This window comes from Varroa jacobsoni, unplaced genomic scaffold (assembly GCF_002532875.2).
Source record: "Varroa jacobsoni isolate VJ856 unplaced genomic scaffold, vjacob_1.0 scaffold_822, whole genome shotgun sequence".
In the NCBI taxonomy this organism is placed as follows: Eukaryota; Metazoa; Arthropoda; class Arachnida; order Mesostigmata; family Varroidae; genus Varroa; species Varroa jacobsoni.
The window spans coordinates 156,238-172,923 of record NW_019213724.1 but is presented as its reverse complement, the minus strand read 5'-3'; the positions used below and the strand labels follow the sequence as shown (position 1 = coordinate 172,923).

At 40.8% G+C, this 16,686-nt stretch overlaps 1 protein-coding gene across 1 annotated transcript; it reads left to right on the top strand.

Annotated features, from left to right (window-relative positions):
- The first annotated feature begins 1,343 nt into the window (after positions 1–1,343).
- Positions 1,344–9,795, top strand: LOC111264123 (uncharacterized). Its single transcript, XM_022839728.2, has 4 exons — positions 1,344–1,536; positions 6,536–6,702; positions 7,010–7,292; positions 7,561–9,795. Exons 1-4 carry the CDS (start codon positions 1,344–1,346, stop codon positions 7,926–7,928), a joined length of 1,011 nt encoding a protein of 336 aa, XP_022695463.2. The 3' UTR covers positions 7,929–9,795.
- The last annotated feature ends 6,891 nt before the right edge of the window (positions 9,796–16,686 follow it).

Below are 16,686 nucleotides of genomic sequence, written 5' to 3'. Positions count from 1 at the left end.
AGAGATCTCAGGGTCTCCCAGTCTATTAGATGCATACGGGCCAAAAACTGGATAGAATTCATCCTTCCTGGGATTTTCCTTTGTCCAAAGTCCAAAAGCTGAGCTACCGTTTGTTTTTTTTTTTCGCATTTCATTAAACTTTTGTTAAAGGAAAAAAAACATGTAAAATAACCGCTTTGTGTTTGTACAACAGTTTCGACTGCTTCGAAGCTACATTTTCAAAAGCTGACTAAATGCAAATTGCATTTTGTGAAGAAAAAACGTTACATTCAGTTATATTACATGACCCCGACGAGTATATGACCCGAATATACGCGGGCGGCGACGCTATTAAGCTAAATGTTCGCATCCACCTCCTGTAACAAGTTAAAGTTTTACTCATATCTTATTCAGTTCCATTTCTGGTTCACAGCCAATAGATTTAACCTTATATTTACACTCAAACTTCTTTACTGATACGTTCACGTAAAATTCACACCGTCTCGTCTTGTTGATATCTGACTTGCCCTGGCTTCTAGTTTCGACTCTTCTCGTTATGTTTGTAAGTTGCTAAACACAAACAAACAAATAATGAAGATAAAACAGCTATATTTTTTTATTCTGCTCAGCGACTTAAAGCAACCTAGAGAAGTTTATGCATTGTTTCATACATATTGACTTTGAACTTTACAGATATTAGGACGCGGACAACGGAGACAATATAACTTGAAACGGATCCAGCAGAGCGCTGTTGTTGAACGACAGGATCAATCGTTCGCGGGACTTGACCTTAGAAATTCTGTATCATCACCACAAAGCGCAGGTAAAATGCTTTCTTTTCTCAATAACGGATCAGATTAATCGATAAAGTTTCGCAAGGGACCTATCGTGTATTCATAGCTATACACATATATAATTACCACAATCGGTTTCTATACACCAAGGTGTTGCCTTCGAAAACCCCACCAACCTCGTTAATCAGCGTGTTCGCATTGCATTGAGTATCGCACATGTTTTTCTAAAAAGCAACCGTTGAAAAGTAGACCTACTGTATCCTATATAATAACAATAACAGTAATTAGTTATTAGAGTCAAAGGAAAAGCGGATAGAACAAGTATAAGTGGAGAATGCTACTGGAGTTTAGGTTGCGTTTATGGTTGCTACTTTTGCAGTTATAGCAGCTTAGACGCTTGCTAACCTGAGTGTTCTGACGGATAAGGACGTTGCTCCTAATCCCCTGGATCTTGCTGTTTTGTCAAGCCAGTTTTATTTCTTCCTTGATCCACTTGATTTCCCAGGAAACGCTTGACTTGACAGTCATTTACACCTATGGTAGCAGGGGCCGTACGGTCCATGACTGACGATGGTACGCCATTCGTCGCCTGCGTTGTCGGACTGGGCAGGGCCGTTTGTGCCACCGATTACCACAATTAGGGAACTGTGTCAACGGCACCATTTTCTCGCTTCCCCATCACTAACTGATGTCCCAGAAAAGAAGAGTGCTGTTACTGGCACAATGCCGGTCAGTATGGCAGCGAATCTGGCCAAAGCTGCCGGTAGGCGTAGTGCTCCCTATTCCAGCGTTTAGTGTAAAGTCAACTTTGGCGGTAAGCTCTCACTTGGGGAGTGTATCTCTCGGGTCTCCCGTCCTTTGGCCGCGCCGTCAGAGGGGTCGAGTGCGCCGCGAAGGATGGGGCGGAGCCGAAGAACCGCGGCAGCGCATTATGACGACAGCAGGATACGAGGGAGATGGCTGGGGTTCCGGGTAAGCGCTCTGTACGACGTCGCTGGCGACGAAACTGCTTTAAAGAAGGAAAACTGCGTTAGTAGAGGCGTGTGAGAAAGTTGTAACTATGAACTGTACTGCTGCCTCGAAAACGTATGGTTAGCTTGTGTAGCGACAGAACTTGAAATACAGCATTTTCGGGCCGGCTAGCGCCGGGCCACTATAAACAGTTCCCTAATTCTCATTGAGTCACTAAAGCTTACTGAGATATTCCGTTTTGAATATGCTTTGATTTCGAGTTATAGTGGTTTAATTGTTTACTATATAATTTTTTTTTACTGGAAAAAGACACAAGTAAACTCAGATGTATTAAAGCAGGTTGCTAATATCTTCTCTGTGTACTCTTCCTACTTCGTTAAACACAACATTCCCAATACAAGCATCCATTTGAAAAAAAGTCTTTCAGTCTGTATAGACAGGATTAAGTGGTCAACCATATTTCGTCAAGCTTAAACAACGTTACATCTCATCGTAACGGCTGTTCTTTCTCTGGAGTTCGCACAATGCTGTGACGCCTGAACACCCCTCAAATGTAAAGGCTCTAGTTGGCGTTGTGTGTAAATGTCCAGCAGGCTCACCTATCAAGCTAATCTCAGCTCTTCAGCTCAGGCTTGTCGCCCGACCTGCTGGACGCACTGAGGTGTAGCTATCAGAGTTAGCCAGGTCGCGATGATCTCAATGAACTCGGTATCCGCGGCAACGCGGTATCCGTACCACACGCTTACATCACCAGAGGCGGGACGCTTTGCACGTGCCGCCACTTCTGATAGAATGTGTGGACGACCCTCAGAACTTCATATTCTTCGTTGATCGTCGGAGATCTGTCTACCCCCTCGCTACAATTGAGCTGTTCAAGCGATCTGCTTCAAGTGTATTCCCTTGAGACATTTGTTCGACAGAATGTGGCGTCTTCATGTAATACTGTTATTAAATATATAAATATTATATGATACGTAATTTATATATATATATATATATATAACATGTATCTTATGCATAGTCGTCTATGTCATTTTTAGATGATTTATGCCTCAAAAATTATTTGACACTTAACCATTTGATCAAGATGTTTTGTCGTATAGATGTGGCTGCAAGTATTATTCCCACTATTTTTATTGCCGCCTTCTTTGAATCTCACGATCGCTTTAATAAAGCGACTTCCGGTCTGGTAATCAGCTGGAGTGACTGTGCGTTATTCAACAATTTGTTCGTAGAATGTAGTAGTTGATACAAAATGCCTTACGTCTAGAAAAAGGGGTATACGCTTACGGGAACGACTAAAAGCCACTAAGATCCCCTAGCGGAAAAATTCACATGCATTTCTATTGTAGGATAGGTGATAGCTGAAAAAGCTGACCTAATCGAAGCTTTACCAACGCACTTTATTGAATTATAAATGATTTGTTTGTTTCCCAGCTGGAAGTCGAACACGCTTTTGATTTACAGAAATACAAACACAGCAGGCTCTCAATGGCCTGTTTTGAAAAGTCTTGTTTCTCAATTAACTCTATGGCGTTGGCAATTAGAGATTTTTTTTGTCTTGCCTGTTTAAAACTCGTCGTTTCCATGGCGCTGTTCATCGTTTATTGCAGCGTCTTTACTCACTACCAAACGACGCACTTAATGTTCATTTGCTGACACATACGGCTGTTTTTCCACAAGAATGGGTCGCTGATTGGCTTATCATATTGGTTGGATGCCCGCTTTATCCCTCAATCGCTTCTATTTCAGTGGCATGTTCTGTTGACTTTGGCACCCTCGTCCGAGATTGTTGATTCTTCTGCTAGTCAGTCAGTCAGTCAGTCCGCTGCGTTGATTGGCTATCATTGACCCAGCTTGACACAGTCCTCCTGGCAAGTCTCTTGAGAATCGCTACTTCGTTAGCCTTTTCTACCGTTTAGGACTTTGTCATTTCCTTTAGCATTTGCGTGTAAGCGGCCAAGTGAAAACGAAGGCGGGGCAAGTGAGGGGGTATTTGGGACACGTGTTGAAGGCGCAAGGCGGCAATTTTACGAGTGAGTGAGTGAGTGAGTGAGTGAGTGAGCGAGCGAGCGAGCCGGCTTTAGTGGGAACGCTATACCTTGCTCTATCTTGGTTATATAGATTATGTCACCATGAGAACAAGTGAAATCTTTTACTCTGAGGGGCTTCTACCTTATTCCCGCTTTCCCAGTAAAGCTTAATCTTACTTTTAAATTTCTACGGAAATAGAATCGTACTAAATATATAATAGTTGCCGATTTGCTGAATTGTTTTATGACTGATTAAACCGTTTCCTAAATCTGTGCTGTGAATTATGTAATTGAGCCTATAGCAATGGTGTGCATTTACATGTGGTAAATTAAAATGTCTGTTTTACATATCTGAAATAAATTCGTATCGGTCCTTCTTCGTTGCGCCATGGGAAGTACGGCTTCTGCATGAATATTCGAGTCGATAGGGTTCAACCTTACAATAACGGACTTCAATAAATATTCAAACAGGGTCACGCAGGCTGTAAAATTTCGCAAAAGGCTAAAGGTTATATAAGCCTATGTTGGCAGAAAATATTTTTTCTCATAATCTAATTTGATGGAGAGCTTTCGCAGACGAAGAGTGAGGTTTAAAGTTAAATGGTTACAATCTCCGTACATGAAAACTTTTGCCCGTAATAACAACTTGTAGCATAATAAAGTTTGGTTCATAAGAGCAACAGCACCTGCTTTAATGGAGCGTACATCGCCTCTGTCTGCCTTTTAGCTCTATTAGCTATCCCGTTAACTATTTATATACTTGACTGTATGCGTTTGTAGCAAATAATCAGCGAGACAGAGAAAATGAAATTATGTCAATGTTATTTCACGTTCCGGTGGTCGCTTGACGAGCTCCTCAAAACAGTAATACCTGTTTCTCAATCCTACTGGGAACTTTGGTAAATCTTTAACTTTCATGTTGCTAGTAGGCGCGATATGAAACACCCCATTGTGAATTTGCCGCACGATAGCTCGGTCATATTCTCTTCTTTACTGCTCACCGGATGAAGACGATTTAGCAATCTCTGAGCATGAAAAGTCTGCTGTGCCTGGGATTAGTGGATCGTGATGGCGCCGCCTTATCATGACCTACCGTTTCCTTAGCAGGTCACCAGTGGGGTCGTGTTGTGTATTCCATCACTCTGTTAGATCCTCCTCACCTGGAGGTTAAAGACAAGTTGATCTCAGTTATTAACGTCTCCATTCGAGAATAAGCAAAGTTGTTTTTGCCATTGTTGTATAGAACATGCGTCTCATAGTGAGAATGCGCTTTCGTTCCCTAGACCACGAGGAAAAATGGGGAAGTAAACATCAAGCGGAGGCGCAGTTGCTTTTGATGAAGCTATCACGAGAAATTTTGCTTCATGTCTATTCAGAAATAGTTGGGGCACTACCCTGGTACAAGGTGATTTTTGCTCATTACGAGGATAACTCAGGAGCCCTGCTGTTGTTATTCTCATTGTCGTTACTAAGACCATCATTATCTAAACAAAAGTCCAGTGTTCTACATTAAATTATTTCACGTCAGTTTACTGGGCCTGTTATACGCCGCGAATAAACGTCATTCACCTGTTGTTGGATATGCGCCATCCCTCTCGGCTCTCTCACAGGTTAAACATCACGTCAAACATATCTTTACTTCTAACTAATTCAGTCAGCTGCCATATCCCTGCTGCCTTAGCCGACATCTTGCCAAGCAATCTATGTCGCACGCCATACGTACACTGAACGCCGCGTAGCTTCTTCGAAATCAAAGGACATACGCCAAGGTCTGTATGACAGCTCGATGTGTGTATATTCAGGCCTTTGTTCGCTAAAAACATCAAATGTCTGGAAGATGTTGCCTTTTAAAGGACATTTGGATCCTACGTGTGTGGCATGTTCAGCTGAAACGGGAATCGATGAGAATCGTACACCGGATGTATGTTACTCAGTTGATCCTAATTTCGGTCCTCGAAAACATACGAGCACTGTTTCTCGAGGCCCTACCCGCATTAGCCCACATTTGTAAGCTTTCAGCAAAAAGTCGGTGAGCATTTTGTTCACCTGAAATTAATGTATACACTTTAATGTTATCTGCTTTAGAGGCCTAAGTACAATGTGGTTCTCTCCTTTTATAGATAACGTTAAGAAAAGACTTCTCGAAACTGCAGTTTGTGGGCGATTTGAAGATAGATAGGTTTTCTGGTCTTATGATGTTTGAAAGTTCGAAAACAGAAGTGGGCACGTCGAATTGTACGGTGGGTAGGGCGAAGGCATCTGTGCCTTCGATAGCGATGTTACGATAGCACCGGACAGTTGGATCTTCACCTGATGGAAACATAAAAACGGACTATAATCAAACGATTCTCTCTGTATCCAGTTAGCTCCATTTTGAGTTCAGCTTAGCTGATTAAAGGTGCAGCGAACATTTATAATATGGCCCGAATTATGCCGATCGGTTCAGACGCCAGAATATCGAAATTTAACAGAAACGGACGTTACAGGCACTACGTGCCAGTATGCTAAGACTTTGTAATGGTACCTGGGCTCCACAGCTGGATACTGCCATAATGTACCATACTAGGAATATATTTGACTTTAAGCTGGGCGTAATTAAATAAAAGATGGAAAATTGTCCATAAAACTTTTTAATTACACAGGTATTTTCCATATCCGTATGCGAACGAATGGCGAAGCATAGCTATGATAGCTGTGCTTAAAAACATCAGAAAATATCGAACTAATTCCCTCACGGGTACTAACATTTCATTACAGAAGCTTCTTCTCTTCCGCTGTCGAGCCGAAATGGTCCGTTCGTGAGTCCTTTCTTCTTAATGCGCGGAGCAGCTTTAGGAGGACCACCGACTTCTGGCCCATTAGGTCCTTCACTAGCTGCGCTAGCTCCAAGTCAGGCTCACGATTTTACCATCCGGAGTCTGTCGGTAAGGATAAACGGGTCAATTAGACATACAACTTTAACTCTCGTATTTGTTCGTTCAAATTGAGGAAATAATATCAAAGGATATCAGATAAGCGAACTTGGACGTCTCAAGGTGTAATCAATAAATTATCACATAGTCTACAATGTACAGTTGTAAATATGTGTACATGATAGATGATGTCAGAGATGCGACAGAGTTGGCTAGCTAAATTTTTTCGCATGTAATACTAACTCAGTTATATGAGAATCAAGTCCCAGTTTTCTTCACTACAATAAGAATTATTGACTTTTATTTTCCTCACCCTCAGACGAGTGGTAGTGAGGAACGGTCTTCTCGATCGCCGGCGTCTTCAGATTCATCTGCCGGAATCGTCGTTGGCTCCCTCGGACATCAGCTCGGTTCATCGGCAGCGCGAAATTCGAAGAACTTCTCTATTGACGCAATCCTCCAGGTTCAACAACAGCAGGAAAAACAGCAACAAAAACAGCCGCTTCCGCAATCGGCCCGGCGACAGCAACCTGGAACAGCGGCGGCGGCGGCGGCGGCGGCGGCAGCAGTGGGCGATGCCAAAAGCGGGTCTACCACGCAAGGTAAGCAACAAAAAGCTATGAGAACATGGACATTGCGGATGTCTAGTTGTAGGGCATCTAGTGAACGTAGAACCTATTTAGGGATAACGCAAAAGAACGGTGTGGAACAACGACATGATAAATAGATATTGCATCACAGACATTTGTGCGTCGTCACAACTTCGCACTTATCATAAGAGAATAAAGACACTAGCTTTATCGCTTCGGTTTTCGGTAGTGAAGTTGTATAAGCTTTCTGTCTAATAATTTCCTTTGTATCCATAAACAGGTTCGAGTTTTTCCGATCCGACTCGCTTTAACTTGGATCTTCACTCCCGTCTCGCAGTTCACTGGCTGGGCCTGTGGAATTCACATTTTCTTCGGCAGTCTAGCTCAACGGCATTAGCTACCGCCGCTGCTTCGATCGCGCCTCAGATGACGTTGCCCTCCGGGTCGCCGCCGCCGTTGGCGATACGTCCGGCATCCCCTGCCGACTCCGACGACAACGAGGTGACAATAGCCGTCGATGAAGCCGACGACCTGGAGCTCCAGGACTCTCCGGAAGAAGCCACACGAACAAGGGAGTGGCAGGAAGCCCAGCCAGATAGCACCCAAAAAGAAGATGAAGAAGTCGACGTATGTGAAATCGACAATTAGTGGTTAATTACGAACGATGGCGCTAAGCATTAGCTACTTGGTATGAGAGAAAGCAGAAATAAAATAATGTTGGACGATTTGGCGGCCGTATGCGAACAGCAGAAGTAACCGGAACGCACCATTTAGAGCAACGTGTGTAGGATCTAAGAGTAATCAGTAAAGCATTGTAGTTAAACAGTGAAAGGCCTGAGGAATTAGCACTTCAACATAATTCAATAGTAGGAAGTTTCGTACGGCCTGCCATGGAACGGGCTCACTAGTGATAATGATCTGAGACTTCTCCATGTTCTGATATGCGTTTGACATAGGCAGTTCTGCCAATTCAATTTGCTGGTTGTACATCCTTTCGGCTACCTGTGATTGAAGTCCAGTGACGGCCACGCGTCAACCCTAGACACGCAAATTGTTTTGCGACTAAAGAAAGTGTTATCTTCCATTCCTGATCTAGCGACAGGTTGTCAACCCTTGAAGCTCGAATAACCTGTCGTCATATGTAGGCGACGCTGTTGATATGACCAATACTAAATTGGGAGTATTTACTTGTTTTGCATAAGAGACAGTCCTCCTGTGAGCATGAGCAGTCTTCGGCGTTTCGTCTTTACGACTACAAGACGACGCAAAAGCAGAGAAATTTGTAAAGACAAACAACTCGCAAAAGCTTGCGGTCAGTGTATTGAATGCGGTAACTCCTATATAGTCGACTAAGGCGGGTACTGAACATTCTAGCTCATATAACAACCCTTATCACATATTAAGATAGACCTAAGTCAACAACACGTTATAGAGCAACATATATATATATAGAGATGGTATGACTGTGTATTAGGACACAAACTATAATAACAGTAGCAAGTTACACAATGCGGTTGCGGTAGTGGTAGTAGGTAGAGGCCACCTCTGGAGGTTGTATACTACACCGAACAAACAGTTTTTCCAAATGTAACTTTATGGAAACTAATCTTTTTCATTAGAAATTAGCGAACAAGCAACATATTCGCATAGTAGCTCCCTTGTGGTTACGTACCTCACGGAAGAATAGAAATAAAAGAGATCCATAGGAACAAATGAGCGAACTAAGCGGTAACAATTACGGACACCATGATACCAGATAATATCTAGAGGCATTTTCAGAACCCTATAAAATTAAATTATTTATTAGTTTTCGTTAGAGTGCAATAGTAAGGAGGATTTTAAAAATCATACATCATTTAATATGGCTAGCCCTTCTATCTTCCCATAAGGGTTGCATACTAAACGACATAGCGATACCATACGACTCGCTCACTAGAAGCGAACTAGTCATTTTTACGCGTTTGTTTGACAGCTGTGTACTGAGTATTTTGCGTTATCTCAGCAAATAGACGATCAATAAATAAGTCAACCCACTGATCGTAGTATGTACTATTTATTTAATTAAAGGGTGGCAATTTTTTTAAATTGATTAGGCTGTCACGATGGCATTACGTTTTCTTCGCGGCACGCTGAATAATCGTCTTTTATAGCTGCTTTACATAGTTTATACAGATGACGCACGAACAGCCACCATGAGTATCGAATCAAATTTGCAAAAGTGCTTGACTAGGCCCGTAGAAGCGATTCGTGTTTAGGGCGTCCCCCGACTAGACGTCTATCATTTTTCCTTATTCGCCTGTTTAGGAATGACCCTCGTTACTATCTATAGTGGCATAGATCGGACTGAAGATTTACGGAGTTACTGATCAGTTGTAGCACTGAAATCGGACAAATAAATAAAATCTACATTTTTCAATACAACAGATACGCTAACGATCAATGTTGTTATAAAACTAATCGTAGATTAAATAGTCTGCTTTGGGTGCGTTTAGCTATTTTAGCTGGACTAAGCGGATTCTATGAAGCGGTCTCTTCGTCTGTCGACTGAGGGCAACAACACAATTCGGAAAAGGTTTATAATTCACAGATAGGGAAACAAATATTACTTCTGTCCTTCTGCATGAAAACCGTTTATGAGATAGGGAGCAAAACGTGCAGTCTGTTGCCCCCCGACGCTGTTACGACGGTATCTCACTGCTAAATATAGTTGATATTTCTTAGTTATACTGGTTGAGAATTTATCCTGCAACGTGTACAGCCAAAGTACAGGGACAGCGATCGTCTTTAAAACGCGGCAGTAGCTAACCATCTTTATTAAGAAATCTAACCCGGGCTGGCTGGTTCTACTATCAAAAAAACTCAACAGTAGAGTTCCATCCGAGACACGCAAACAAATCTGGACAAGGTAATGTGAAGCTGGACCACCTAAGCACCAAAGGGTACCGGTTAGAACGTCCTGCCGACGAAGCGTGCTCAAGTTCACATAACTTAAATACTTTAGGTAGGCGTCAATTTTGGCCCGTAGGTATTTTTCAATAGAAATGATTATCAGCAGAATCTTTTATATCACATTAATTAAAACAATCGGTTTACCATCATATTATTATCGCTTTTTGTAAGAATGCACCGGTGGATAGATATACAACTAATCATTCAGTGAGTGAGACTTCGTGGTAATAGGTGGGTTATTTCAGTTGAAAGTGTATCCGAGTCATTTGAAGACGTCCCGTGGGTACAGCGTGTTGAGAGTTAACCAGCATCCCCTCTATCAAATAAAAGTAAATTAATACACAATTTCTTAAATTTATAGAAAATAAAATTATTTTTATGCAATCGATCGAGAAATTTGTTAGGCTAATAATAATAAATATTACCTAATCAAATGAATCGGAGATATCTAAGCCAAAGCTAACTACTCCGTAAGGCTTTAATGGCGTTAAAATACAGAGGGCTATAGAAGCTTCAACATACGATTGACTCGTTATACGAATAGTTGACACTACAAAGCGGACCCCAATTTTACTACGGGTAGAGGCGTCTTTTGAAAATCATGGACATATTTTGTAGGCCAAGTATGGGCGTGTTGACCGTTTTCTAATACCCACAGATAGGATCAAAGTGGGCTTTTTTTTTTTTAAAGAAGATGACCTCGAAGACATCGTTGCTATAATAGAGCTAATCCAAGAACGAGCGGGACTCCATTGCATTGTGTGAAATCGCGCATTGGCAGACCGAGCTTAAATGTACGTAAAGCTAGATAAGTGGGTCTAATTATACAGGGTGTCCCAAAAATGCATTGTTTAACAGGTTGATTGTTTTTCTTCTCAGGGTGTAATCGATCAGAAATATTTTAGCTTTTTAGCAAAGAGAATTAATCTTGAAACGCTATTGGTAATTTTTATAGCGGAAGTTCGAAAGAAATATCGTAGGAAGTTTCAGGTTGATCCACCTGTGCGACCTACAGCCAATAAAATAAGTAATAAAATTTTTCTAAATTAAAACTGTCCAGGATGTTCACAGTCAACGTGCTAGAGACCCAAGAAAGATTATAGGAAAGATAATAAAATCAAAGCAAATTCAGTGTCTATCGTAATTTAGAACGGTGCATGCTATCCATAAAAATTGACCCTATGAATGAACACGGTGTACAACTTATGAAAATCAATATTTTCAGAGATAAAGTTATAGATTCAATTAAACGTCATCAACAATCAACCAGTACAATTGCACTTAATGGCCTGTAAACCAACATGTTAGACAAAAATAGCCCCCTATTTCAAGCAGACTTGTGCCGACTACCTGATGTTAGTAGGAAAATTTGTTCTACCACATCTTCCAAAAATACTCTGGTCAGAATGGCGAATTTTGCCTGCAACGAGATAGAATATCTGTACGTATTCATTATGATATAAGAACATATCTGTTTTATTATTAGGTATTATTATATATAGGATTAAAACTTTCTAAACGGGTGGAGAAAGGTCCATAACATACCCTGCCTATTCTTAGGATCTGGGGGGGGGGGGGGGTCAATAAATCCCGTTTTGCTTAGGTACCTTAAAGATGAAATCTGTGTTAGAAGGCCGGTGACATTATAGGGTCTAGAAGCCGAAACGGAACGAGAATGAGCTGCAATACCGAATGAGACGACTGTTCAGGTTTGCGCCTATTGTGATTAGCAGCGTATTGATCAAGACGGTAATTATTTTCTAAATACCTATGGTAAGTAAAAGAGTTATACATTCGATGTTACTTGGCAATTTAGATATTAATTATATGTAAATATAAGTTGAAGCTTTAGCCATTCAAAATGTGTGCTAGACCACTCTGTATTAGCTTAAAACGAGCACAGATGCTACATGCATTAGGTCCCGTCAAGGTTTCTATTTTCCTCTTTTTCAGTTCAACCCTCTTATGGCCTACAAGTCTGTCTTGTCTCTTTTTTACAATGACTATGCAACTCAGCTAACTAGAGACGAGACGTACATGAGACAAGCATGCCATCAACCACAACATACGACTGTCAGTGGTAAGTTGCTGTTAAAGTTATCTGCGAATGCTGCAACAGGTATATACAAGTCTTTTTATTTGGAAAAGTTTGCGAGTTATGTCCCTTTATTCATTGCCCTCAATTGTATAATTGAACAAGCGATCCACGATTACTACTATGTCACCGAAAGTGCTATTCAACCACTTTAAATGGCGTCTTTTACAGTTGGATCTATTGTATAAATAACCGAAATCGTTCTTTGATCGACTTCGTTGATCAACTATTATGGTTTCACATTAAACTGCCCCAAATAAAATATTTGATACTTCATCTGTTAGCACCGTGGGACAGTTGTTGAATGAGTGCGAAAAAAGCAGGTGATAAAAACAAGAATCTTCAAAAAGCACGGACAACATACGCCAGTGCACGTGAGCAAATGAGGCGTAATACTTTTTGCCTCCTGTTGTTTTGTCTGTGACGTTCGAGTCGACAAGCAGCATTTACGTGGCCCACTATAGTGGCCACCTGATCAGATTTAACGTGATCCAAAAGTAAAACCCTACAAGAATTTTCGTCTCTTAATTTCTGACTTCAGTCGCCGCCAACAACGAAAATAGCGTTCGTAGTACTTCGTGCGAACGCATTGTCTTCTTGGTGTTTGCACGCACAAATAGGCACATGCACATGCACATACACACGCACGTACACAGACGCACATATGGGGTGAATTCTTGTTGCGTTCGTTGTATAATATACAGAGTATTAGTCTTCACTGTTACTTCTGTAGGGTGGGAGTAAAAAGGGATTGCAGAATAATTGGGTAGCCCCTGCACACGTCAAGGATGCGCTATTTCGCCGCATCCGCAAAAACAGCTGTTTACCGTAAATCGTTTTCATTAAATTGATAGTACGAGTTCCATAGTATATTAGTTTGTGCATTTTACATTCTGCTACAGTGTGGCAGGACTGTGCATTTGGGGTTTGGGGTCGCCGTTTTCTTCGCTGTTTTGTTACGTTTTCCTACCATAATTACAATGTCGTTGTAATCGAAGAGAATGAACAAAGATAATTGCACCGGTAAAAGTCACAGGATTGTGTGAACAGACGGCACACGAAATGAATCAACCGGGTCACGGACCGCAATTGTTAGGCGATGATTGGCGAGGGATTTCAATGATCTAAATAAATGTTGTCGGATATCTGCATGCTCACATGGTCAGGACGGTTGGATAACATTTTGTGCAGACGAATACTTTTGTTTGTCGCATTGCATCACGCTTGTGCTACATTCTGCTATACAAAGAAGCACAAGTCGGTGCATGTTAGGTGTCCGGGTTCACGTTTGATTTGATGACTTTAAATGATCCTCAACATGGGCAATTCGCGCGATCTAAAAGCAGATTCTCTCACAAGTTTCCACGTTGAATTCCATTGGGCTCTAATGACTTAGAAAATCTTTGTCGAAAATTCCTATAGCTTGTAGCTTAATGGTTCGCATCTGCGCGTCATGATCTAATGTACCAGTCACTGAAAGCTCGAGAAGCAAAAGGCTTAAAATAGAACTTCTTCTTCTAGAATCACAGTTACCTAATTAGAGATAAAAACAAATATATATATATATATATATATATACACTTAACTTATGGGTATTACGTACGTGATATTTGGTAAATCGCCAACTTATCGATATCGAACACGACCTAACTTCCTCGCAGCAGCCTTCACAAAAACTTTTTAAAAATAACTCGGTCTTACAGTCGAAAAATAGAGAGGATAACTTTTTAGAACGGTACTATCTGTTAAAAGAGGGCGGGAGGGTAATCCGCAATGGCGACTCCACAATAGCCGTGTATGCGACGTAAGCCCACGATCTCACTGACTTTTTTTTTCTACTGTAAGTGGTTATAGTATAACATAGAATAGAATTCAACCCTTTAGCCGTTTCTGGCTGATCCCCTATAATACCGCCTATATTATCCAACTTACTATAGACAACTCAGCAATAATAGGCGCGCAATAAAGCAAACGTTTTACGTAGAATTGACCTTGAAAGTGCAAGAGGAAATGATCGTATTTTTAGAAAAGGCATTAATAAATGCATCACAATAGAATTGGACAGCACTACCCTATACAGGCGTACGACAGCTGCAACGATAGTTAGAGCAATAATCACGGCAAGAACCGTCGCCATTGTTTAAACATGCGCGTGGACTCATCATCGGGTGTGTAGCTTACGCGATGCGGCAGAACTAAATAAAGGAACAATACTATCGCCGCCATTTTCCTGCCAGAAAAAAACACCCTTATATTTGACCACGTCAGAATAAAACACCTGGATTACCTTGAATACAACCAGCACAGTTTCGATTAGAAGTTCATATTCAGTAACGTACTTGCGACCTCGTAGCCCTCTGCAACGACACACACGAGCCCTGGCAGATCTCTACACAGTTGCACACCGAATATAAGCGATTTTTTGCGGGCGTCGTTAACTTTCAGCAACTCAACGCGGATCCTATTTTTCTATTGCAACAGCTGTTTATCGTATGACGATCTTCGTCGTTCATTCTTCTTGATCGCTAATGAAGCTTACGAAACAACGTATGCGTAACCCGATAATCAAGGTGACCCTACGTAGAATGGAAGATACTGATACAAGGTAGACAATTGCTAAGTAATAATAGGAAACAATTAAAACACCTTAAGCAAAATAAGCCGTTTCGCAGTTTTCGAGGAGGCCTCAGTTTCCAGAATGACGAAATTGCTATAATAATTAGATTTTTGTTATTTGCCTTTTGAATTTATCTATCCAAGACGCCTAATAAACGGGCCTGCTAGATTTCTTAGCACTTCCTGTCTAAGGCAGAACTAAATTGTTAGAATTATGAATTATTTGAAATAATGAAAAAAATAATCGTACGAAAAGAATAACACGTAGTTGTTTTATTTTAACTATAGCCGACCGTTTCGATCGACTCGAGATCCTCGGTCGAGATACATCAATCGCCTGCGACGATGTACCAACTGAGTCTGACGCTTTGCAGTGTCTAAGACACACAAACTCCTACATGAAATGAATTGTCAACAGATACTCTAAGACATCGTTCTATTATTATTTTAGTTGTCTATTATTAATATATATATATATATATATATATATATATATATATATATATATATATATATACATAGATTGACAATTTAACGCTTCAATGAGGTATATATAATCCACTTCATTGAAGCGTTAAATCCAGTTGGCAAGAAGTTGGTCCACCACATCTCCAGTGGACTGTCAAATGTTTGTTGAATGAATGCAGTAAGATACCAGCAAGACAAGACGCTCGGATTCTTTCTTTCATCAAGCCGTTTCTCTGCCAAGAAAGATCTAGCTGACGTTACTATTAGTATCGCAGTACTTTCCAATTAAGACCCGTTTGGCAACGCTGCCAGAAATGTCAATCGATTTGATCCTGGAGAGATACGGCTAAATATCGAACTCGACCGACAAATAAAACGCCGCCTCTGTAATGATCGATTAAATCGCCTATACATCCATATTGTTACAAAGGGATGACAACTACAGTTTAACTTACCTTTGCTATAAACAACGGGAACTTAAAACCGAAGCGTAAATTGTGACACTGATCTAATTGAGGATTGAAGCTGTTCAAAATATTCTACTCACTCGAACAAAGATGTAAGCCAACTTTAAACAATCATTGGGTTTATCATTTAGTCGAGTAGATCTTCCTTTGCGTCAGCTAGAACAACCGATAAAGCGATTGCAGAGAACGAATAGCATTGCTAGCTAGCTAAACTTCGCGTAAACCTGCACATAAAACTTAAATTACTATTTTGACTAGCTTCAAACAAGTTTCCGGCTGCCTCAACTTCCTGTTATGAAACTGATGTACGGTAGTCGTTTAATACGTCCGACTCATTCACTTACAATTCAAGAAGAATAGTACAACAATTATCGGCTGGATCTCACATGTGCAATTGGAAATTATATAGGTCTGTAGATCCAGGCAACAATGGCCTTATTCTAGTGCTTTAAGTAAGTAAACGCTAATATCTGAATCCGGCACACGCGGTAAAAAACAAATAGTCCTTCAAGCTGAGCTCATATCGTGGCATTATATGCATTTTTGGTAAAAAAAAATAAATAGAACTTTTGCAAAAGACTATATTCAAGCGGGCGCTCGCTTTTGTTATTTATTATCTTTTGGCAAGCCCTCTATGTTGTGAATTTATATCGCGAGTTTAGAAATCGTGCGCAAATATCTCATTATTAGTAAACGAAGCATGACAACCGCAAGTAATTATCGGTGCCATAGGGGTAGATAACAGGAAGTCTAACGTAATAAGCAGTTATGGCATATTAAATATCGTATACACTCAAATATAACAATTTCT